At 42.0% G+C, this 26,754-nt stretch overlaps 1 protein-coding gene across 1 annotated transcript in view; it reads right to left on the reverse strand.

Moving 5' to 3' along the window:
* Positions 1 to 26,754, reverse strand: part of PRKDC (protein kinase, DNA-activated, catalytic subunit) — a 677,570-nt gene that overhangs the window by 56,971 nt on the left and 593,845 nt on the right. Inside the window, exons 75-79 of the mRNA XM_040354170.1 lie at positions 24,044 to 24,255; positions 19,926 to 20,013; positions 17,980 to 18,123; positions 17,078 to 17,282; positions 8,845 to 8,912 (exon numbers count right to left, since the gene is read on the reverse strand). Of these exons, the coding sequence (XP_040210104.1) occupies positions 8,845 to 8,912; positions 17,078 to 17,282; positions 17,980 to 18,123; positions 19,926 to 20,013; positions 24,044 to 24,255 (717 nt within the window). The remainder of the gene's footprint in view (positions 1 to 8,844; positions 8,913 to 17,077; positions 17,283 to 17,979; positions 18,124 to 19,925; positions 20,014 to 24,043; positions 24,256 to 26,754) is intronic.

Consider the following 26,754-nt stretch of genomic DNA (forward strand, 5'->3'; position numbering starts at 1 on the left):
AGTTTGTTAAATTTATTTTAATAAATGTATTTGGTTTTGAAAAGATACAAGCACTATTTAGAGCTCCTCTTTCTTACATATATATTGAGCAATGGTGGAGAAAAACTGACAGGATGGAAAGGAGGAAGACATGATTCATTAGTCCAAGGTGACTAAAAGGCTGCTTTGGCCAAACTTAAATGTGAGCACATACTGTACCTAAAAGGAGAGCACTTAGACCACTTTCACACTGAGGTGCTTTTACGCTAAAAAAAAAGCGTCTGAAAAGCTTATGAAAACGTATTTCCATTAAAATCAATGAATGCTTTCACACTGGGGCAGTGCGCTGACAGAGCGGTGAAAAAACACCCCTCTCCATTGAAATGAATTGAACTCTTCAAAAGCACCTGGAAAGCTCTTCAAAAGTGCACAGTGTTTTTACTGGCAGTTTTTCAAGTGCCTCAGTGTAAAAAAAAGGGCTCTGGTGAATTTATATAAGCACTTTTGAGGATTTGTGAGATTAAGAAAGCATCATCTTACTTTATTTGCACTGAAGCACTAGATCAGTTTATTTGGACTATTTGAGGAAGAAAAATAATAAATTATTGGCACGTTTTAATTTGATTTTACACGTCAAGAGGTATTTGATATGTGCATGGCTAAGGTTTATGCAATGTATTAAATTTCACGGTCCGTGATAGGGGAACACTCCCAGCAAGTGAGTCAGTGTTCTGCCTATCACGGACACCCTCTCATCCTATGGACGAGGATGAGAGGATGTTCGTGATAGGCGGAACACTAACTCACTGCTGGGAAACTGAGTTCACCTATCACGGACGAGGAGGAGGCGGCGCGGCTTTTGTACACTGGATGGCTGCCGTCTGAGCATTTTACACGGACACAGGCATTACACACTGCCTCTCTCTCTCTCCCAGGTATCGGATTGGGTAGGTCGTGCATTACACGCTGCCTCTCTCTCTCTCTCTCTCTCCCAGGTATCGGATTGGGTAGGTTGTGCATTACACGCTGCCCAGTGGCGGCCCGCCTCCTGTAGGCACATAAAAAAAAAATATACTGTATTTATCGGCGTATATCGCGCACTTTTTTGCCCTGAAAATCAGGGCAAAATCGTGGGTGCGCGGTATACGCCGATACCCGCGCCGAGTTTTGAATACTGCGCCGACATACAACGAGCGCAGTACACTCGGGTATATTTTGTTTTCACTGACTTTCTCATTATAATGTCTTACTCACTATTAAATTTTAACTTAATGTCCATTCATGTAGCGATCCTCCCACCAATGTATTATTTGATCTTCTTATTCCACAGTCTATTTTCTCAAATAGGTTCATTTTGGCTTCACTAATTAGTTTACTCTAATAACTTATGTATTTTGAGTCACTAAATGATCACGGACGAGAGATCTTATATATATATTTATCGGGTATAGTCGGGCAGTCTCGGCTCCTTACGCGCTCACGTCCTGGACGTCAGCGCGGGTAGCCGAGCATTGCCGACAATACACGAGTGTACTGCGCTCTGTATATGTCGGCGCAGTATTCAAACTCGGCGCGGGAAACGAGCGGGGAGGACGCGAGGACGCCGCAGAAGGACACCCGACCCACCGAAGAGGACTCCCGACCCGCCGAAGAGGACACCCGACCCGCCGAAGAGGACACCCGACCCGCCGAAGAGGACACCCGACCCGCCGAAGAGGACACCCGACCCGCCGAAGAGGACACCCGACCCGCCGAAGAGGACACCCAACCCGCCGAAGAGGACACCCAACCCGCCGAAGACGGACCCGCCGAAGAGGACGCCGCGCAAGACACCAAAACTAAGTACAAATAAAACAAAAAAACATTTTTTCCACAGGATTGGGGGCCACTTTAGGGGTGCGCGGTATACGCGGGAGCACGTTATACCGCGATAAATACGATATATATATATATTTTTTTTCAGTGGCCCCTTTAAGAAACTTAAAAAAAAAAATTCCTTTACTTAAAATACGTATTGAGCGCCGGCCACCATTGCCCTATGAAGCGCCACGTCAATGCAATCTTTAGATTGCATACATGGCGCTTCATTTGCAGGCTTTTATCCCACCTATTGAGCGCATTGAAAAGCGCTGATAAGCTTCCCGTGCCACTATGGGCGCCGGGAGCATTACTATTACTTCCGGCCATTCGTCTTACAGACGAAAAACGGAAGTGACGTCACGTGGCAGCTCACATCTCTTTACACTGCCCGAGCGGAGCGGAGCTGCTAAGGTAAGTCGATGGCATTGTCACGTGTGAATTCAGTATGGATTGACTTGATTGCCCCCAAAGTCATCAGCCCGTGCACTGCCTGATCCCCACCCATCTACCTCGGACCCTATTATTGTAGTTAGACTGCTGGGACTTGTAGTTCTCCATCTTCTCCTGGAACTCATGGAGAAGGAGATTGGAGAACTACAAGTCCCAGCAGGTTTTACATACAATAAGGCTCTGAGGTGGATGGGTGTGGTGGATTGCATCCTCAGGGGATTGATAGGTGCATGCAATCCACACCCATCCACCTCAGAGCCTTATTGTATGTATAATCTGCTGGGGCTTGTAGTTCTCCAATCTCCATCTTCTCCATGAGCCCCAGGAGAAGATGGAGAACTACAAGTCCCAGCAGTCTAACTACAATAACAGGCTCTGAGGTGGATGGGTGGGGATCAGGCAGTGCACAGGCTGATGACTTTTACTGTGATGTATATGGAGGGAGTGTGATGCAAATCAGGACTAATGTAAAGGAAATTGCTATAATGTAATTTAAAGGGGGGCTGCAAAGTTAAGGGGTGGCTATGATGTAAAAGAGGGTGCTGTAATGTAAAGAAAGCTGTAATTTAGAATGAGGGCTGTAATGTAAACAGGGGGACTGCAATATAAAGGGGGGCTTCCGTGTAAAAGGGGGCAGTGTTGTATATTATGGTTGTATTGTAAAGGTGTACCATAATGTAAAGAGGAGCCCTGCGACTTGGGACTGGAAAGTTGCAGGACAAGTCGGACCCGATGAGAACCGTTCATATCTGTGCAAATTCAAGTCACAGCGACTTCGAAGTAGTCCCTGCATTACTTTTGTCCCACTTTGATGCGACTTGAGGTCCATAGACCTCCAGAATACACAGACATTGCTTCAAGTCACTGCAAAATCGCAGCAAAAAATTGTGGCAGAATCTTGCGACTTTCAGGCTAACACAGTCTGAAAGTTTGATACGACTTAAAGCAATGCCTGTGTATTCTGGAAGTCTATGGACCTCAAGTTGCATCAAAGTGGGACCAAAGTAATGCAGGGACTACTTTGAAGTCGCTGTGACTTGAAGTCGCACAGATATGAATGGTTCTCATTGGAAAACATGGGGTACGACTTGTCATGCAACGTTGAAGTCCCAAGTCGCAGGACAAGTAATGCAGTATGACCGCAGTCTCTGGTAATGTTGTGCAGTATGACCGCAGTCTCGTATGACCGCAGTCTCTGGTAATCTTGTGCAGCATGTCCGCAGTCTCTGGTAATTTCGTTCAGTATGTGCGCAGTCTCTGGTAATCTTGTGCAGTATGTGCGCAGTCTCTGGTAATCTTGTGCAGTATGTGCGCAGTCTCTGGTAATCTTGTGCAGTATGTGCGCAGTCTCTGGTAATCTTGTGCAGTATGTGCGCAGTCTCTGGTAATCTTGTGCAGTATGTGCGCAGTCTCTGGTAATCTTGTGCAGTATGTGCGCAGTCTCTGGTAATCTTGTGCAGTATGTGCGCAGTCTCTGGTAATCTTGTGCAGTATGTGCGCAGTCTCTGGTAATCTTGTGCAGTATGTGCGCAGTCTCTGGTAATCTTGTGCAGTATGTGTGCAGTCTCTGGTAATCTTGTGCAGTATGTGCGCAGTCTCTGGTAATCTCGTGCAGTATGTGCGCAGTCTCTGGTAATCTCGTGCAGTATGTGCACAGTCTCTGGTAATCTCATGCCCATTTAGAGTCCTTCATAACTAACAGTGTAATTTTTTAGTTTGTTTGCGCCGATCTGTAAGGCTGTGCTATATACCATGATTTGTGATGCTGGGGCTATATACTCTGTGCTGTGATGCTGAGCTGTATACTCCTGACACTATGAGTGGAAGCAAGTGGAATACAGGGGACAGAGTGGGTGTATTCTATAGGGGGTGTGGCTTATAAGAAGTGGGAGGGACCAAATGTGGAGGGGCGGGGTCTTGCGCCCCCCCATCCTAAAACTTCACCAGCCGCCACTGACGCTGCCTCTCTCTCTCTCCCAGGTATCGGATTGGGTAGGTCATGGTCCTCCAAAATGGTACTAACACACAGTAAAAAATAATAATGGAATAGTGACATTACAGTAACCACAGAGATCCATGTTCCCAAAAAGGGCCACAAAGGACATCAACCACATAAAATAAAATAAAACACCACCATGATATTCACCTTGTGCCCATCAGTGGTCAGCATACACTTCCATGCTGCAGACAACAATACAGGCCATTAAAACCTGCAGACTGGCTGGTATCTTTTATCAAAGGACTTCTAAACTGAGACAACAAGTTTTAAAGTGTCACTGTCACATGACAATAAAAAAAGTATCGGTATCGGTGAGTACTTAAAAAAAAAGTATTGGTACTTGAACTCGGTCTTAAAAAAGTGTTATCGGAACAACCCTAGTTGTAAACCTCAGACATGAAATATTGGCAAAGCATATCCCTCCATAATGTGTGTACTTATCTCAGTTAAGAGCACCAAGTGTCATTTATGTCTGCAGCTTTGTTCCTCTGCTATCAGCATGAATCACTTCTGCCATGTTTTCCTGACACCAAGTGAAAAAATGTGACAGGGGAGGGAGCTCCAGCTGATTCACGTCACTGGGTATATGCAAGGGTTTACCAACCACTTGAAATATTTGCAAACACAAAAAAGAGGTCATATCAGCACGGGGGGACTTTGACACATGTGCATGTATATTTGACACAGACTGTGTTGTACGATATCTTTTAGTGCACAGTTTTTATTATATGATTGTTTTGAGATATTATAACTGCAGGGCTCAAAATTTCAAGCCCTGAGCTACTAGCCAGGCCTCAAGAGTTACTCGCCACCAGTTGCCCCACCTAATTCATACACTGCTCCACGCCTAATTGCGCCCCTAAACACTCCCTCGTAGATTATCTCATGGAATGACACTGTTAAATGTTTTATGCAGAATCAAGTTACACAATTAAATATTACCAAAATAACTTTAACAAAATTGGACAGGGCACTGGGGACAGACCAGAGGGACAGGGCACTAGAACTGGATCTCTTCCCCATTCTCTTGCTGTCTCCTCTGCAACTCCCATCCATCCATCCTCTCTCTCCCTCTCCTATTCATCTCATCATCAGGAGCCTGTGTGTGCGGCTCCACGCTTGCATGTCCCCACTTCCCACTTTTATTCAGGCTGGCAGTGAGGAGAGGATCTGCAGCACAGCGGGAGGGAGTACAATCCAGCGCCGAGATCCACACAACTGCACAGCCGTTGACACCATAGCACAGCGCACATTGACCCCCTGCACAGCACACATTGAGACCAGTCTGCTCACAGTGTTCAGGCTGAACTGCTGGACACCTACATAGAGCACAAGGAGAAGAAAACTGCACAAACTGGAAGGCTGCCACTCTCATGTCAAGGCAACTTTCAGTGAGCGCTGCACTGCCTACCTGGGACACCCGGAGTGGTAATTTTTGCAATCCTCCACCTGACTCATTACTCCCTGCTCTCCAGCTACATTGGTCGGGGGGAGGGGGGCAGGCTCAGAGAGGTCATACTGTTAGGTCCCATGGCTTAATGAGAATTGTAAGGAGAGCACCTGTGTACTGCTCTGCCTGTGTTCGGCTCACCAGACTACTTTTCCCGAGCATGCACCTTTCCTCTTCGGCCGCCAATCGCATCGGGGCTCTAAGTGTAGGCACAGATTGAAGGGACATTGGTCATGCAGCCCTGTCATCACTCGCCCCCAGCTTAAATCCACTCGCCAAATGCTAGCAGGCGAGTGGAAATTTTGAGGGCTGATAACTGCATTAAGTATTGATTTGGCATTGTAGTGTTGTAATCAACTTAGAGTGCTGATTACTCTTTGTGGTTGTATATAAAAATTGTATGGCACCTTGGCTACATAGAGTATACAGTGCTGTGTTGTGACTACAGGATGAAAACTCCCCTTCCCACACGCTGAACCAAACTGAGGTGGGCTGAAGGCTGCTCTGCCATTTATAGGCAGCCTCGTGTTCTCTGAATAAATACAAAGCTTCCTCTGACTAAGGCAGAGAGGCAGGCGATGACATGACAATTTACTATGAATGGTTGAGCAGCATTAAGCCCAGTTTGATTTTGTTCAGGGTGTGGAAAGAGACGTTTCCATCCCTACGCTGGAACACAGTGCTGTATACTGTAGTAGTGGAGGCTTCATATAGTACAATTTATACAGCAAACTTAGGAGAAGCACCTGTTCGTGTGTAAAATAATGTGCTTGGGCCAGCTTGGCCCAAATGAACTATATGAACTGAGGCAGGTTGGCACAGCTACGCAAATTGCTGTAGGTATACGTCCCTCCTTTAACTGCTTGCCGACCAGCCGCCGCAGTTATACAGCGGCAGGTCGGCACGGCTGCGCAAGATCACGTAGCTATACGTCATCTCGCCAATCAGCCAATAGGGGCGCGCACCCCCCTGGTCCCGATGCGCGTGCCCGACGGTGATCACCGCCGGGCACCCGCGATCGCTCGTTACAGAGCGAGAACTGGGAGCTGTGTGTGTGTAAACACACTGCTCCCGGTCCTGTCAGGGGGAGAAATGCCTGATCGTCTGTTCATACAGTTAGAACACACTATAGGGAACATAATTAACCCCTCCCTCGCCCCCTAGTGTTAACCCCTTCCCTGCCAGTGTCATTTTTATAGTAATCAATGCATTTTTATAGCACTGATCGCTATAAAAATGCCAATGGTCCCAAAAATGTGTCAAAAGTGTCCGAAGTGTCCGCCATAAGGCCGCAGTACCGATAAAAATCACTGATCACCGCCATTACTAGTAAAAAAAAAATATTAATAAAAATGCCATAAAACGATGCCCTATTTTGTAGACGCTATAACTTTTGTGCAAACCAATAAAACACTTATTGCGATTTTTTTTACGAAAAATATGAAGAAGAATACGTATCGGCCTAAACTGAGGAAAAAAATATATTTTTTCTATATTTTTGGGCATATTTATTACAGCAAAAAGTAAAAAATATATATATATTTTTTAAATGGTTGCTCTATTTTTGTTTATAGTGCAAAAAATAAAAACCGCAGGTGATCAAATACCACCAAAAGAAAGCTCTATTTGTGGGAAAAAAAGGACGCCAATTTTGTTTGGGAGCCACGTCACACGACCGCGCAATTGTCAGTTAAAGCGACGCAGTGGCGAATCGCAAAAAGTGGCCCGGTCATTGACCAGCAATATGGTCCGGGGCTGAAGTGGTTAAGACGATTTAGCAGGTGCCCGCCGTGTTTCGGTCGGGCACCTGCGATAGCTTGTGACAGAGCAGGAACGTGGATGTGTGTGTGTCAACACACAGATCCACATCCTGTCAGAGTAGAGACAGATTGTGTGTTCCTAGTACAGTAAAACCTTGGATTGCGAGCATAATTCGTTCCAGAAACATGCTTGTAATCCAAAGCACTTGTATAACAAAGCAAATTTCCCCAAAAGAAATAATGTAAACTCAGATGATTCGTTCCACAACCATTTATTCATAGGTCCTTCAGTTTATAGTCCATATAAAAAGATTATAGCAATGTGATAGGTTGTGTAACCATAAAAGGTCCATCCACAAGGGGATTAGAAGCAAAATCCAGCAGGAGCTACAGAGTGTAGCAATATGTTGCTAAATGTTTTACCTTCATTAAATGTAACCATATTACTACACTTAGAGGCGCATCGCTTCTCTTTTATACTCAGGTGTGACATGACGCTACTTGTATATCAAGACACCGTTTGTATAGTTTCAAAATGTATTAAAAAATGTTGCTGGTCTCGCAAAGCACTCTCAAACCAAGTTACTCTCAAACCAAGGTTTTACTGTATATAGGAACACTGATCGGTCTCCTCCTCTAGTTAGTTCCATCCTCCCCACAGTTAGAACACACCTAGGGAACGAACACAGTTAACCCCTTCCCTGCCAGTGACATTTATACAGTAATCAGTGGCTATATTTAGCTCTAATCGCTGTGTAAAAGTCAATGGTCCCAATTTTTTTTTTTAAATGTCTGATCTGTCTGCCCGCAATCCTGATACCACCATTAATAGTAGAAAAAAATAATAATAAAAATGCCATAAATCTATCCCCTATTTTTCAGACACTATAACTTTTGCACAAACCAATCCATATACGCTTATTGCGACTTGTTTACCAAAAGTATGTAGAAGAATATATATTGGCCTAAACTGATGAAGAAATATTTTTGTTGGGGGATATTTATTAAAAGAAAAAGTACAAAATATTGTGTTGTTTTTTTTCTTCAAAATTGTCGCTCTTTTTTTGTTTATAGCGCAAAAAATAAAAACCGCAGGGGTGATCAAATACCACCAAAAGAAAGCTCTATTTGTGGGAAAAAAAGGACATACATTTTGTTTGGGTACAACATCGCAAGCCTGCGCAATTGTCAAAGTGCAGCAGTGCCGATTCGCAAAAAATGGCCTGGTTAGGAAGTTAGCAAATCCGGGGCTGAAGTGGTCAAGCAGTTACCCCCATATGCTGCTGTGATATTCATATAATTTGAATGCGTCTAAACTGAGAGATGGACATAAAAAGAACACATACCCTTTCATCAAATCCAGAAATCTTTACATGGTACTCAGGCAGAGGTTTGCTTTTTCCATTATACTGGCCTACAAGACAATGTGACAAAGAAAAAAAAAATTCAGTAAAAATAGGATCTTTGCACTCACTGTAAGGCCTTGTGCACACTGGACGTTTTTACAGCTATTTTTGGCTTCAGACTTTTTTCTGCAGCCAGAAAACTCCCCAGCATGTTATCTTATGTCCATGCACACATATGCTATTAGTTTTTTTTGGCTGGGGGCGTTTTCTATCTGGAAAAAAAACACCAGAACTAGTGGGTTGTAAAAGGAGTTTTTCACCTGTAAAAAATGCTCCAACTCAGCAAAAAAAAAAAAGCTGAAAAACTTGGCTATTCAGCGTTTATTAGCATTTTTGAGCCATAAGCTTTTGTGGGAGTATAGTTTTGCTAAAAATCACTACTGCAAAACTCATTCTACAGCTACAGCTTTCTACAGCTAACGCTACTAGTGTTTTTAGAACGCCCACTGTGCATGAGGCCTAAAAAATCAATTTCTTGGAGTCCATTGAGCGGCACAGCATGATAAAATCTTATTGGGGTTTACTGCTGCCTACAAAAGAAATGGCCGCTAGGCACATAGACAACTGAAGGCCAGCCCCTTTGAGCCAATAACCACTTCTACATGCTTACTTGTACCAGTCCAAATAGGGAATGAGAGCATAAAAGTAGAGGGAGTTATATTCCTCAATGGACTAAAAGAAAAGGATTTTGTGGTGGTATTCTTTTGTACTCACCATAAAATCAGCTTTTCAGAGTTCATTGATAAGAGTCAGGAAAGTAACAAAAACAGTGATTATCTATCTGATACACCATATAATTCTTCCTCTTCAGCTTCCTCACATACAGGTCATCTTAAACAGCATGAAATGGAGGGGGAAATCCAACAGACTAATAAAAAGCGTACTATGGAAATTCAGCAGATGGAATCATCACATGGTGGTAAAGGTGGTGGGTGTAACACTATAAGGAATAATGGTGCACCAAATGGAAGTACCATATATACTCATGTATAAGCCGACCCGAATATAAGCCGAGGCACCTAATTTTACCACAAAAAACTGGGAATATTTATTGACTCGAGTGACCTAGGGTGTCCATGTGCATGCCTCAATGTGCCCATGACTAGACTAACGTTTAACATGGGAGTCTATGGAAGGGGTGCCCAGGTTTGAAAAATCGGTACTCCCCAGCCGTAGGTCCCCCAGATAACAAACTTTGCACACTTGTAGAGGAGAAATGGGGCTATATGTGTGCAAAGATCTGGGTCCAGGTGACCTACGACTGTCCAGTACTGGGTCCCCAAAGTCACTGGAGAAATTATCATTTAACATGGGAGTCTATGGAAGGGGTGCCTGGCTTTAAAAAAAATAAATAAAAAAAAAAAAAAAAAAAAAAGTGTGCTCCCTGGCCGAAGGCCCCTTGGACAACAAACTTGTAGAGGAAGAGTGGGGCTACATGTGTGCCATGTTTGGGGTCCAGGGGACCTAAGGCCGGCCGCTACCGGGTCCCCAAAGTCCGGGAGATCAGGCGCAAAAAGGTGACTCGAGTATAAGCCAAGAGAGGGGTTTAGTTTCAGCACAAAAAAATGTGCTGAAAAACTTGGCTTATACTCGAGTATATACGGTATAAAAAAATCTCACCTCAACTCATGGTAAAATCACCAAAAAAGATCCTGGAACTACTCCAAGGATACAAAAAACTAAATTAGATGATTTTTGTGACAAAGTAAATGCACCATCACCAATAATACAAAAGGGGATAGAGCCCTTTGTAGTCAAAACTGTTATCAACCTATCCTCTCATATACTAACACAGGCAGAGTAACATATGTCATCATTAGGTTTATATTTTAGTCCAAACACTAGTATGAACAATTTTGAAACAATTAAAGATATCAACCTATTTGCTAGAAAAGTACTGAATGTATACCAAACAAATTAACAAAGGCAGCAGATTTCAGAGCTCTTTGAGATCTGAATCTGTTGCTGCAGGAAAGTGAATCACTTGATGACATATGGGGGGATCATCTGGTCAGTGAGTATAGTGAAGAGGAGATAAATGAGAATCTATCAAAGAAATTCAAGAGGAAATCACACAGATTACCTCTGTGATGGACCCCGTACTCAAGATTTGTCTATCGGCCGTAAATGCTTCCTCTGTCCGGAACCACACCATCCAAACACCCCTTAGCTTTCCTATTCACTAGTCGTAGCTCAGTGTAGGGTAAAATATCAGACAGTTTATTAGAACCAGAATACAAGTCTTATATACAGTTGAGGAATTTCCTACCGCCTGCTCATATTACTCTAATACACAGAAACATAAATTAACATGAGCTAATTAACGTATCCCTTAAAGCAGCCAATGTGACTCCCTAACTACAATACACATTATCATACGTATCAACACAGAACTCGTTAATACAATTGAAGGGTTAATTATTACAAGCAACAATGGGTGAAAGACTTTGAGAAGTTATACTAGACTCATTTATATTAAAACAGACAACAGACAGACAGGGGGCTGGAGTTGACATCAGCATCTCCTAACAGTATGTGTCCCAGCAGTATGAATCAGTCACTCTTTCTAATATGGCATTCACAGGGTTTCCAGAGTCTGTGTGTCTTGGGGGGACACGGACCTGAATCTAAAGTAACACCACCTCAAGGGTCCCCAGGCATACAGCTCACAAAGAGCAGCATTAAAAAATTACACAAAGATAACCATTAAAGCGGTTGTAAACCCAAATTTCACTCTTTCTATTTACATATCTATCTTTATATCCCCAATGCGTCTCTCTGTTTGTTTTGTTCCTTACCTTCTTCCTTCTCGTGATATCGCCGATATCCCGAGTCGTGACGTCACTCCGCGCAAGCGCCGTCTGATAGCTTGTCCGGCCAGCCGAGACCATGCCGGTCAAAATCTCTGTTCAGCCCCGACATCGCGCGATGGTTTACTGCGTTATTTCCTCCCCCCGCCCGCAGAGGCTCATGGATGTTTACCTTGTGACTCCTTACGTCACAAGGTATGAAGGAGGAAGACGGTGCAAAACAAATCCACCGAGCAGATTGCAGAGCGGGAAGCCTGGATTACTGATGCAGCTAGGGCTGCATACAGATATAAAAGTAAATTAACAGAGAACAGAGAAGTGTATAGTGCGCACGCGCGGGATTACAGCCATCGCAATCAACTGTGGGCGGAAGTTTTCACTGTAGCAGATGCGGAAGACCACAAGAACAATGGCGCCGGCATAGTAGAGGAAAGAGACTTCACAAAGGTAAGGATTTAAACAATAAAACGAATAGTGACATTTACTTGAGAACGATAGATGGATGCAGCGGGACACTAGCTTTAAGAAGGTGTTACTAGTTAGGAGAGTAGATGGGGGTTTACAACCGCTTTAAGGCATCAAATAAAGGGGGGCAACATTTTCCTATGGACAATTAGAAATATGAAAATATGTGTTTTAAAATCTTGAACACCAAATGCTATCGTAAAATCCCTTCATGTTTAGTTGACAGATTCAATCAGGATTTTTATTCACTCATGGATGAAGCCCTAAACAAGGGAATAATCACTAGTGAGATATGTGGGAATTTATTCAAACCAAATACCCACGTCTGCCTACACTTTATGCACTACCCAGAGTGCATAAAGTTATACAAAATCCACCCGGAAGACCAATTATCTCCAGAAATGGATGTATCCCAGAGGGAATTAGCCAGATCATTGACCAACACATTAGGCCACATGTGATGGAATTACCATCATACACCAAGGATACCATTCATTTATTACAGATTGTAGAAAACTTGGAGATGTAGCCTTATACAGTACCAAGTCAATGAATGGAAAGTGGCTGGCACAATCGGCCAGGCTTTTGGAGAAGGCAAGAGCAGAATGTTTTTTCAGCCCATGAATATTTGGCAATCCGTAGAGCTGAGAGCAGAGTCTGAAGGTTGTAAGCCAGGGAGAAATGCATTATATCACGAAGGAGTTAAAGGACTTTAGGTAGTGGGGCTAACCTAGCGACCTTGGTCAAGTAACTCTTGAGTATGTTTCTGAACCTATGTTCCTGATGGGACCAGTCACACACACAAACATTTTGATGAATGAGGGAATGTCAGGATCAGACCCAAGTATTTCAAATAGGAAAGGGCCAGGGGAAGGAGCCCAGGAAGAATGCGGAATCAACTGAAAGAGAGAAAAGTGAGCATCAGTGGAGCGTGTGCCATGAAAGGATGACTAGGTTAGACATGGTAGAGAATTCCGACAGGTTTAGTTAGACGGGCTACATATTGTGTGTCTGTGGACAAGTACAAATCAGGGAGATAAAGTGTCAGTGTAATACCCTGCTTAAAGCGGAGGTCTGCCCAAACATAATTAAATAAATTAAAAGCCAGCAGCTACAGGCTTTTAATAATGGGACACTTACCTGTCCTGGAGTCCAGCAATGTCGGCACCCCAGCTGATGTTTCCATTAGCTGTTCGGTGCTGCCACCACCATTGCGGGTAAGGGAACCCGACAGTGTAGCTTTACGGCTTCACGCCGGGAACCCTACTGCGGATGCGCGAGGCCCCGCTCCTCTATCCTACTGGCCCAGGGACAGGGGGAGGAGGAGGGAGCCACGCAATGACGTCATGAGTCGGGTGCGGACTCCCAGAAGTGGGAACAGGATACTTGCACAAAGACAGGTACAAATTGTGACACCAAAGGTGGAGACTAGACAAATGAGCGGAAGTTCCACTTTTGGGTTGAACCCTGCTTTAAAAACAAAAGAAGAGCGATCAGTCTGAAAGGAACATGAAGTTTCCTCAGGGCCTGCTGTGGCATTCACGCCATTTGCCCAAATGCTTCTTCGCTCACCACTGCTAACTGTGGATCTTCCCTTGTGGGATACTCACAGAATGAATTCGGACTGAGGTGTTTCAATGTGTCCAGTATGAAGGAATTGCCAGGCAATAACAGAGTTGCCACAGTTGTGTCTCTGAGGTATTTGGCAACAGGTGAGACAGCAAACAAACAGCTTGCATTGTTGGCTAAAAATGCAGACTGGAAGTGCATAGTTAGGAGTCATATATTCACTACATCATTAGCCAGAGAAGAACTTTCAGTAGTACGGTGGAAAAAAAGACTGCCAAATGTAAATAGGTAATGCTATAATAACATTACCTACTACACTGAATAAACCAAGACAATAACAAGCAGGTAACAATACACAAAAAAAATTGATTACATCATAAGCTGCACCTTCAAAACGGTTTGTGTGCTTAGCACTGGGGTGTGTCTGATGGGATAATGTAGTATGTACTACAGATATAAGCAATAATCCCTAAACATGCATAGCCAGGAACTGATGTGCCTTAACTTATCCAGGTCACTGGATCTATCCTGGTTTCCAGGCTTTGCCTATCATGATAGGCATACCCCTGATGAGTATGGAGGCCATAGGTAAGGATCACAGCCCTGGACCTGTATACCACCCTGTGGCTAACTACACATGTTGAACCAAATGCAAGATCCAGTGCCAGAAGCTAACAGGGTCTGCGGGGACCAGGTATGGTTCCCAGTAAACAGAAGGTAACCAATCGAGAAACTGCTAGCGAGCCACGAGACAATAAGCAGTAAGAGCTTGATAAAAAATGTCAGCCAAGGTGTAAAAAAAATATATCTTTCAACAAAAGAGTCCACACAGACACTAGCTTCCAGCCTCCTGGGGGGCACAGTATGGTTCAGTCCCACCTATTTAGAACATCACTACAGCAGTGTATTGCTCTCACACAGGCGGCCCAACATAACTGCCAGCAACAGCCCTTACACAGCCTAGGCATCTCAGAAAAATAGGAATACAACGGAAGACTGCCACATCAATGGGGAGCCACCAAACAAAGAGGCAGTTACCAAAAAAAAACAAAACAAGATCCTGTTCCTTACCTAAAAAAAAAAAAGTGGTTAACCACTTAAGGACCCGCTCGTGTACATATACGTCGGTAATTTAAAGATGGATATCTCGGTAACGGCAGCAGCCGCTGCCACAACCGAGATATCCATCTTTTCAGTGAGCGGTCCTCTAAACGATAATGGTGGTCTCCGTGGCGGATTCGCCGCGAGATCACCGTTATCGGTGGCGGGAGAGGGCCCCCCTCCCGCCGCTTACCGGAGCCGTCGACAGCGGCGGAGGCGATCGGGTCCTCTCTCCTGCTCTGCTGGGATACGAGTGAGGGCAAGATGGCCCCCACACGTCTCCATAGCAGAGCGGAAGCGACGTCAAAACTTCACTTCCGCCCATGCTTCTTAAAGGCATATTTTTTTGTTGTAATTTTTTCAAATGACAAATTTTTTATTTTCTTTGCATTTTAGTCTACATATGAGATCTGAAGTCTTTTTGACCTCAGATCTCATATGAAAACGGTGTTCAAACCACACAAGTGAGGCATCACCGTGATCGTTAGAGCGAGAGCAATAATTTTAGCCCTAGAACTACTCTGTAAATCAAAAGATGCAACCTATAGAATTTTTTAAACGTCGCCTATGAAGATTTTTAAGGGTAAAAGTTTGACGCCATTCCACGAGCGGGCGCAATTTTGAAGCGCGACATGTTGGGTATCATTTTACTCGGTGTAACATTATCTTTCACAAAAATTTAAAAAAGTGAATTTTTTCCAAAAAAAGTGCGCTTGTAAGACCGCTGCGCAAATACTAGGTGACAAAAAGTATTGCAATGACCGCCAATTTATTCTTTAGGGTGTTAGAAAAAAAAAAAAATATATATATATATATATATATATATATATATATATAATGCTTGGGGGTTTTAAGTAATTTTTTAGCAAAAAAAATTTTTTTTTAATCTTGTAAACACCAAATCTGAAAAACAGGCAAAGTTCTTAAAGGGGTTGTAAATAAAATAAATATTTTTTGCTGAAATTACTGTTTACAGGGTATAGAGACATAATAGTTAACTGATTCCATTTAAAAACAATTAAAAATAGATAAAAAAATCAATCATATAATGTACCTGTAGTTTCTAGTTTAGTTTTTGCATGTTGTTTCCTGCCTCTCTGCCTTACAGAGCCATAGAGCAGTGATGGTTTGGAAAACGAAACTAGACACACAGTAATCACACCTCCCTGAAGTTAGTGACCACAGAGAGAAAGCTCCCAGCACTGTGGTCATCAGGCAACAGACAACCAGGAAGTGTGGAGATCAGAGAAGAATTACAGCAACTTAAGAGCAAAAACGAACAATGAGGACATGAAAACAGCACTGCATTAAGGTAAAGGAAGCTATTAAGATAAAAAAAAAAAAGTACCTTTACAAACCCTTTAAGTGGTTAAAGCATGTTGAACCGCACAGTGCTTGTGCGGTGTCATTCGTCCATTTGTATGCTGTAGAAAACCTGGTTGATCCTGTCTGTTCCTGTGTCCCAATATGTAAACTGACCACGGTAATTATGGCTGCTGATACCATGGTCAGTTTACGTGCCTCCATCATCTGGCTGCTCTCCCTCTCCCCGCCTGTCAGCTCCTGTGTGTGAGCTGAAAAAAAATGCCCCTCCCCTCCTGCTGCTATCCAGCGCAGCAATAACGTTACTGATCAGAATACCTGCTAGCCCCTTAGTAATAATAAGCTATACTTCATAGTATATGCGTTTTTTTTTTAATTTGGCAGCTACAAACCTTTTTCACATTACCTGGCTGATATCAGAGGGAAATATCAGCCACTCCCACTGCAGTCCTTGGATCGGGGAAGGAGAGCAGGGGGTGGTCACGTGACACCCTGCCAGTATGTTAACTGGATACCAAATACCCCATCACTGCCCTTAGGATCCAGTGCAGATTGGCAACATTACAGGCCATCCTCATTCTTGCATAACTGGATTTGGGGCAAGTCTCTCTGGGCCCCATGGCCACAGGCAACTGATACGATTAAGCCTTTCCCTTAATCCATGATAAAACCACAGGCAAACACCACAAAGGGGAATTTTCAGAGAGACTTCAAAGACACATTATTTGTCCTTAGGTCATAACTAAATTATTATAAGCTATGCTAGGAGGGGTGGTGCCTGGATAGGGAACCCTGCTTTTTTTCTGACCAGTGTCTATTCACCTGAAGATGGCAGCATAACCCAGTGGTCATGATCATAAACATGCCCTGTGTCCTGTGAAATACAGGTGGAGACAAATACTGACCAGGAATCTCTAATTCGTTTATGAAAAATTCTGGCTTAAAATTGGTCATCCATGGAGAATATTCTTTTAGGTTTCCTGGCTCTTTTGGTTGTTCTTTAATTTCTGCGAAGACTGTAGTAAATTTTTTAATGAATGCTTCAGCTTTCATAGCAACAAGCTGGGATCCATCTTTTCCACAAAATGTGTCCAGTTCCTTTCCATGTTTCTGTAAAGACAAATGGTTACTCTTTAACTGTCTGCACATACAGTATATTGTCTCCTCTATAACAATTCGGGTTAGGCTTAGATAGAGTTTTGTATAAAAGATATACCATATTTACATATAAAAGAATATATAGCCCTGGATTAAAAATTATTCTAAGCTCGTTCAGGGTTTCAGCATAAAGCAAGCACAATTGCATGCCAATTTTTATAAAATAGTGCTAAACTTTACAAAAATCCCAGGTACTGATGCATATAAATAGTTTAATAGAAGTCTTATTTATATATAAGAAAATGTATCCATAGTATATTGGCATTCTTTGTGCCCATGTACATAAGGGGTAATCTGCAATTTCTGTTTTTCAGTCTGCACACTTACATTCCAGTTTAGAGCACAATTTACAGCACAGCCACCTAAAGTTTCCTCTTTATGAGCGTTAGGTAATAAAGAGATATACATAAACAATAACATAATACACAATCCCTAAAATATACACTTGAGTTTTGAATGATTGTTGCAAATGAAAACCTAGCTGTTTTCTCAGGGACCTTGATCGTGAGATTTCCCTCACAGTGCTCCAAGATCTGTCCCTTAGGCAAAGCCATTATTCTCCTAATCTCTTAGGCAAACAATTACGGCGGCTAGCAATGGCGTCATGTACACCATTCAATCCTTATTAATTGCACCACAAATCACCTACCTCTGCAAACCTCTTTCTGAATGATCCAAAGAAGTCGTTCTTCGTGTTGCACAAATTTAAATGCATCTCCTTATACAACTCCCTAATGTTCCTTTTTTCTGGTTTTCCTTTAGATAGTTCAAAAAATACTTCATCCTTCCAGTCCTTAATGTAAAAAGAACCAATTAGCTACTTATGTTGCATGTATTCATACCATTGTGTGTAGATACAATACAAGGAAAATAAATATAATATTTGACATAAAATAGAGCAGTGTTAACTGCAGTTTAATATAGTAATCCCCAATACCTAAAATGCCCAAAATAAGACTAATGGGACACCTACAATGAAAACAACTGATACAAGATGAATATCTAACAGGTCATGGATTCCCAATGCCTTACTAAGCATATATTATGGCAAATTCGCTATTTTGACAGAAAATTAGACATAGTTAAAAGCATAAATAATCTAGCCAGGCAGGGCCAGATTGTATTGAAAAATGATTAAATGTCTTCCAAATCACAACATTAAATTTCCTTCCAAAATGCATTGACAATGTACCACAGAAATAGGTTTGATTACATAGGGGAGCAAAATGTTATCCTGCTGCTTTGAGGTCTCCCATAAGTCATTGGGTCCAAACATGCTGGTAGTGTGTAAAGGAGAATGATGGGAGAGTTATGAAAGGATGTAGAGCTGTTGCATACATTCATGTGGTGGTATTATTAGTTTCCAACAGATGGCACTGGGAATGAAGAGCTTTCAGTAACAGAAAAAATAACATTTACCTGTTATTACAACAGAATGTGTTAGCCCAAGTTAAATAGGACTCAATGCACTGGTAGCTGAAGTCATTATATAATTTACAGCTACAAGCAATCACCCTTAACCACTTCCGGACCGCCGCATGTACATTTACGTCGGCAGAATGGCACGGACAGGCACATCAACGTACATGTACGTCCCCCGCCTTTCCGCGGGGACGTACATGTACCCACCGGTACATGCGGCGGGCGGTAACCTGCGGGGAGCGATCCGGGACGAGGGTGCGGCTATTTGTTTCTAGCCGTCCCCTCGCGATCGCTCCCCGGAGCTGAAGAACGGGGAGAGCCGTATATATACACGGCTTCCCCGTGCTTCACTGTGGCGGCTGCATCGATCGTGTGATCCCTTTTATAGGGAGACTCGATCGATGATGTCAGACCTACAGCCACACCCCCCTACAGTTGTAAACACACACTAGGTGAACCCTAACTCCTTCAGCGCCCCCTGTGGTTAACTCCCAAACTGCAACTGTCATTTTCACAATAAACAATGCAATTTAAATGCATTTTTTGCTGTGAAAATGACAATGGTCCCAAAAATGTGTCAAAATTGTCCGAAGTGTCCGCCATAATGTCGCAGTCACGAAAAAAATCGCTGATCGCCGCCATTAGTAGTAAAAAAAAAAAAAAATAATAATAAAACTATCCCCTATTTTGTAAACGCTATAAATTTTGCACAAACCAATCGATAAACGCTTATTGCGATTTTTTTTACCAAAAATAGGTAGAAGAATACGTATCGGCCTAAACTGAGGGAAAAAAATGTTTATATATGTTTTTGGGGGATATTTATTATAGCAAAAAGTAAAAAATATTGCATTTTTTTCAAAATGTTCGCTCTATTTTTGTTTATAGCGCAAAAAATAAAAACCGCAGTGGTGATCAAATACCACCAAAAGAAAGCTCTATTTGTGGGGAAAAAAGGACGCCAATTTTGTTTGGAGCCACGTCGCACGACCGCGCAATTGTCTGTTAAAGCGACGCAGTGCCGAATTGTAAAAACCCCTTGGGTCATTTAGCAGCATATTGGTCCGGTCCTTAAGTGGTTAAACACTGTAATTTGGAGAGAACGTTATCCAAATAAGGCAATCTGTATGCATTCTTATAATGAAGTCAAGCACTTTGACGCCCAAAATTTACCTGTAATATCAAGGCAGGATTAGACAGTTGCTCCAGGGCTTTGATGAATTCTCCAGCTAATCCATTTTTATCCAGCTTGTTTCGAATTCTTAAAAATAAAAACCCAAGCAGCAGGGATTACTAGGAAATACTATTGCAAAACCATTGCATTTTACTACATAAAAATGAATGTAAGACCACACCACCACTTGGACACTCGGAGGGCCTCGCAGCTACATCATTTCCTCTGCACTCTACCTCTCCCTCAGAATTTCAGAAACCACTGACGTCTCTTTAACCTCCCTGCTGGTCTGATTCCTTCTGGTTTTAGATCTTGAAAGCGGTACAATTATTTTGCATGGAAATTAGCCATTTTATATTGTAGGCCTGTAATTCTTAGAAATAACTCACTTAAATCTGTCAAAACAAGAGTCTAGTACACATCCCGGGTATGATAAAGTTTGAAACAAGAAATCATAAATTACAATATAATAAATAACTATAAATAATTAAAACAAATAATAATGTAATTATAATAAAAATTATTCAATAATGTAATCAAATCAAAAACACAGAAATTTGCTCAGTTGCAGAATTGTCGCTGTCATTATTTTTATTGTTCGATAACGAATTTCCACACAAATCGCTATCGCTCAATTCTGCAAGTGATTCTAATTTATTATCACTGTTTTCTAGCTGGTTTAAAAGCACTTTTGATGTAAAGGGACACTTTTACACTGACTGCTGTGGGGGATATTCAGGATGGAGGCTGGTTAATGTCATTTACCAGCCCCTATCTTTACTTAAAGAAAACAGTGAGTGATCGGTAGTGATCACTCACTGTGTTCATTCATAACTGAAGCACAGTAAACTTGGTTATGAATTAATAGGAGTCTCTGTCTCCTGTTCATTCATCTGCACTACAGCTGAGGTTACAGAGAAAGGAACTGGGGAATGCGTTTCCTCAGTCCCTTTATTTGTCTCAATAGTGAGACTTCAAAGAGACCCCTGATATCTCACTAAAGAAACCAAAAGGGGTGCAGAGTGTATGGAGGTGGGTGGTATGTACATGAGAGGGGTGAGGAGTGTATGGAGGGGTGCGGAGTGTATGTAGGTGGATGGTACGTACATGAGAGGGGTGTGGAGTGTATGGCGGTGGGTGGTATGTACATGAGAGGGGTGCGGAGTGTATGGCGCTGGGTGGTATGTGCATGAGAGGGGTGCAGAGTGTATAGAGGTGGGTGGTATGTACATGAGGGGTGCGGTGTGTATGGAGGAGGGTGGTATGTACATGAGGGGTGCGGTGTGTATGGAGGAGGGTGGTATGTACAGGAGAGGGGTGCGGAGTGGGGCAGGACCCGGGTCCCCAAACACTTTTTATGACAATAACTTGGAGACACTGCCCCGGAGACATTCCCTCCCATTCTCCCATGCACAAATCAGGCAAATTAGGCGGCCGCGAGGCCTTACGCGACCACATTTTTTGCCTAATTAGAGAGCCGCCCCTGCCCATACTGCCTCATCTTCTGAATGCAGCTAAAGCCTCTATTCCCCTTGAAATGGAAAGACCCTAACCCCCTCCTCAATCTCCATGTGGCTACGTAAAGTAGAGGATACTAACTGTAAGATCTATTCTTCTCTTTATAAAATAAGCAGGACATCTATAAGAAAACCTGATTCTACTGGGCGGCCTTTAATTTCTCAGAGGAAGGTAAGACTCTACTTACTAGAGCAGATTGAAAGCTTATCTCGGATTCTCTATACTACCGAGGGTCAGGAACCCCTTCCCCTACAATTCTCATATAATTACCTCCCTCATTTTCCCAGTAGAAATGTCTTGGTTTGCTTTTTATTTACTGTAGATTCTTAGTCATCCTTGAGTTCCCTTTTGTCTTTTGGTTGGAAGGAGTTATACGACAAATGCACAGGTGATTTTTGACTTGCACTCAGTGTATACTGCTTCTGTAACGCAACTGTTTTCTTCTTTATCCAATGAATACATGCTGTATTTGTCATATTTAGTTACTAATCCCTGTAATTTCTGTCTATAGTTCTTTTGGATGTCCTGTACAACACAAAGCCTGTCTAAATAAAGAATTTAAAAAAATGTCAACTAGAAATCCTATTATTTCCTATGTGGCTGGATTAGCTTGTTTACATCTATGCCTTTTAGAGTAGTGTGAAGGACAAAGGGAAATGTTATGGGCTCATTCACAGCTACAGGTCTGCTACATGCTGCATGCACATAAAACATGAATCCAACCTCAAAAGAAACAGCCTTGTCCTGCACTGCAAACCCCAACCTATCAGGCCCTGCACATTCACTTCAAGAACATCATTTATTCTAATGAAACATCTATACACTACAAAAAGAAATGGCAGGGTCCATAGTGCAGGATTTTAAAGAGCAGACCACACAGAAAATTTCTCGGAACAGTCAGGAAGGGGGTAAGTATATGCCCACTACAGGTTGGTCTTGCCCTTTAAAGTAGTATTAAACCATTAGTGTTTCTAGCTCAACACAATGAGCACAATAAAATGAACATTCCTCAGTAAGCCATGTGTTAAATTTCTTACTTTAGCTCTTACAACTTTCAATGCTGATGGCTCCCGCTCTCTGAGTGCTGCTTCCCTGAACTTCCAGTCTATACATGGAAATAGCCAACAGTGGACAGTGCAGTCCACAGTCAGTCTCTTAGTTTGGAGACTGAAGAGGGGAGTGTGATAGAAGTACTAAAATGAATATTTTTGTGTTATGATTACTTTCCTCCTGAGCTACTCAAATGTTAGATATGTATGTGTGAAAATATGTTACAATGCTGTTAGTTTCCTTAAAATACATTATAGGGTTAAAATCTTGGCCAGGATTTAAGAGTGAAAACAGATGTCTCCAAACCCCTCCTAAACAGCTGTTATCCCTCCCTTCTACTGCACTCCTAAACTCCCTCCTTCCGGCCCATCCCATCGAGTGAAGAAGATGGCCCCCAAAGACTTTGAAACATGTGCCACGATGCCAAGAACAGACATCACAGGGGCGTGTAATAAGGGACTATGTATAGACTGAACCAATCAAATGTGTTTATGTGTGTGATGTCATGTTGTCTTTAAAAGGACCAATAAAGTGGGTTTGGGCTCTCTCTATGGCTGGACACAGAAGGAAGCAGCAGTTTGTTTCTCAGCTCTCTGCATGATTTGGGTCAAACGGCAGAAATGGGTTTCGCCCTGAGAATTGTGTCAGGGGTCTCATCTACATCAATTGTTGCCCAGCGTGAGGCTTTGGCTTCTTGACCAGACACAGTGAATCGTGATGTGAATAGAGTGACCTGTTCGGATAAGGAGATTGATCGCCTCCTAAACACACGCTGAGAGAAGTTTATTTTATAACTCTTTCACCGTATTCTCTCTCTATGGCTGAACACAGAAGGAAGCAGCAGTTTCTTTCTCAGCTCTCTGCATGATTTTGGTCAAACAGCAGAAATGGGTTTTCGCCCTGAGAATTGTGTCAGGGGTCGCATCTTTATCAGGAGGAAGTGGGAGGAGCAATGTTCCAATTGATGCACACAGTGTAGGGAGACACAGCTATAACCACTTCATGAAAAAGTGTCTCCACAGTAGGGATGAGCCCTGGCGTGTTCGCACACTCCACGTGCAGAGCCCGCTAGGAAGTCTGCACGGCGCTGCGCTAATCACAGGCAGGGAGATATGTCATAATCTCTCCAGCTGAGCATCTAGAATATGTCTCCCTGCCTGTGATTAGCGCAGCGCCGTGCAGACTTCCTGACGGGCTCTGCACGTGGAGTGTGTGAACACGCCAGAGCCCATCCCTACTCCACAGGATTCTGTAATAGAAAAGACCCATCTTAAAAAAAAAAAAGAAAGCCTGGGGCAGAGGTCATGACATTGGCCTAAATTGGGTACATTGCAAAGGTTTAAAAGATAAAGTAGCTGCATTCTAAGTGATTAAACCAACTTATGAAAATGCTTAGAAAACTGAGGGCTTTATAAAACTGAAAAGATCATTTTAATGTTTGAGTATGGGATATTGAAGACAATGACCACTAACCACTTCATAGCAAGCATTTGATCTGTACACACATCTATTATTGATGGTAACAAACAAAATATTTGTGCATATTTACCTTTCCACAAACTCTTTATTTCTGTGCCCGTCCACTGTGCCCTCAAAGTTATAGTTCTCCCCACTGATCATAAAAGAGTACACAAGCGCCTGGGGGTAATGATCAGCAATCTCTTCTATTATCAACTGTACTGCAATCGCTTCCTTCTTATCAAGCATTGCCATCATCTGACTGATCCAGGCAATAAATTGCCAGCATGGAACTGAACTAACCTGGAAAGGGGCAAAAGTAGAGCCAATTAAAATGACACAGCAACAGTAGTTTGACAGTCCTATTAAACAGAATACTTGCATAAAAAACTAGGGCAGATATAAAGCATACAAAGTTTCAGTGTGCAGTGGATGAAAAACATACTTTATCACTGGACCACATCAATCTCTTCTTGCTGGGTGTGCTATACAGTGCCTTGAAAAAGTATTCACACCCCTTGAAATGTTTCACTTTTTGTCATTTTTCCCTCCATGGGGTGATATGTTCCCCTTTATAAATATTTTATTAGATTAGTTGAGGACCGAAATTTGTCTCAGTGTTGCCACATTTCTGGTATTCGGTTTTTAAAAAACCTTTGTTCCTTGTCTGTCTTTCCATATGTTGTATTTTGTTCATTTCACATACCCATTCCATTAATGTAGGGGTTACTATCTTCCCCCATCTATGGGCAATTATTATTCTGGCCGTTGTTATATGATGAAAGATATCAGACTTTATGGCTTTTATTGATTTCTGGTATTATAGATAATATTATAACATTTATACTTGGTTGTATCTCTGATCCTGACACTTTGATATATCTTGAATATTCTACTCCAGTAAGCCCTCACCATACAACACCCCTATCAAATATGAGCCATTGTTCCCCTATCCTTAAAGTGGAGTTCCACCCTAAAAAACAAAAAAAAATATTACAAAAAAATTTGAAAAAAATATATATATATTTTTACTCACCCGAAATACTGGTTGCTATGCGGATGTTCCGAATCTGCCTCTTCCTTATCTGCGGTGGGTCTTCTTCCGCATTCTCCTCACGTTGTCTTCTGGTGAATGGGGAGCGCTGCCTTCTGGGAGCTGTGTGTAATCCCAAAGAGCAGCCGTCCATTCACAAATCTGCGTGAGACTCGTGCATGCGCAGTAGGAAATGGGCATTGAAGCCGCAAGGCTTCACTGCCTGTTTCCCTTAGTGAGAATGGCGGCGGGGGACCTGCATCATCGCGGGCGCCTAGGACAGGTAAGTGTCCTTGTTAAAAGGCAGCAGCTACAGTGTTTGTGGAATCCCGCTTTAAGGCATCTGCAACATGTTTCTGTGTTCTCCTTATTTAGTTTATTCAGGGCCACTGGAATCCAATACCACCTCATCAAAATGTTATATTTTATTTCTTGATGTTTAACTGCTACCGATGTTTTATGTATTTTTAACAGTGCCTTCTCCCATTCTATTAATGATATTGGATTTTCTACCTCCTCTTCCAATTTTCTCATATATACCAATTCATTAATAGGTCTTGAGGGAAGTAATAATTTATAGACCTTAGAAAGGCTTTTATAGTCTATTTTTGATCTTCTATTAGCAATTGTTCAAAATCGGTTAATGGTCTATTTAACACTGATAATTTTATTTTTGAGTCAATATATGTATTTAATTGGTGGTATTTTATTCATTTGTTTTTATATTCCGGTCCCATCTCCTGTGGTTTTGGTAATTTACCATCCACAAGGATTTGGGCCATTCTCGTAGTCTCCGAACTATTCCATTTCATACATTTTTTAACTCTTTCTGCAGGTGGAAATTCCGGATTGGAGAACAATGGGCTCATTGCACCTTTTTAATACTGTATCCCATATTTGTAGGGTAGCTGAGACAAAGATCGTTTTTTCTCGGGTCGGAACTGAGGTTTAATCCATGGAAGGGTTTTAAGTTGTATTCCTATAATATCTTCTTCTATATTAATTGCTTATTTCCTGTATTTTGATACCAGTCTATTATCCTGATCAATGATGCAGCTTGTAGATACTTAAAAAAATCAGAGAGCGCAAGGCCTCCATTTTTTTTTGTTCTAATTAAAGTTAATTTTTTTATTTGTGTTTTTTTTTTAGCCCAAATAAAACCTGCCATAGCTTTTCGTAGATGCATCATTAATATATAGAATAGTTTTGGCAGTATATCCATTTTCACTACGTTAATTCTTCCCATCCATGAGTGAATTATTTTATCATATTTTTTTATACGATTTTATAGTTTTCCTTATTATTGAGGTATAATTCACTTCTTTTAGTTTATTCAAGTTAGTTGGGATATATATCCCCAAATACTTGATTGCCTCTTTTTTCCATTTAAAGGGAAAGTCCTTTTGAAGAAGTGTCTGTACCTTTTCTGTTAATGATATATTTAACATTCCTGATTTATCGTAATTCACATTATAATTACTTAATCTTCCAAATTGTTTAAATTATTTTATTAAATTTGGTATTGTTATAACTGGATTAGTAATATACTGCATATTAACAAGTCATCTGCATATACTGCCATTTTATATTCTTTCCCTTTAATATGTATCCCTTGGATGTCCCTGTTCTCCTGTATGGCTGTAGTGAGATTATCCATCATTACAGTATATAAAACAATGGAGACAGAGGACGTCCCAGTCAAGTACCATTTGAGATTTATATATATATTTGGAATGCATTCCATTTGTTCTTACTTTTGCTCTGGGATT

The sequence above is a fragment of the Rana temporaria genome, chromosome 5 (genome assembly GCF_905171775.1).
Source record: "Rana temporaria chromosome 5, aRanTem1.1, whole genome shotgun sequence".
In the NCBI taxonomy this organism is placed as follows: domain Eukaryota; kingdom Metazoa; phylum Chordata; class Amphibia; order Anura; family Ranidae; genus Rana; species Rana temporaria.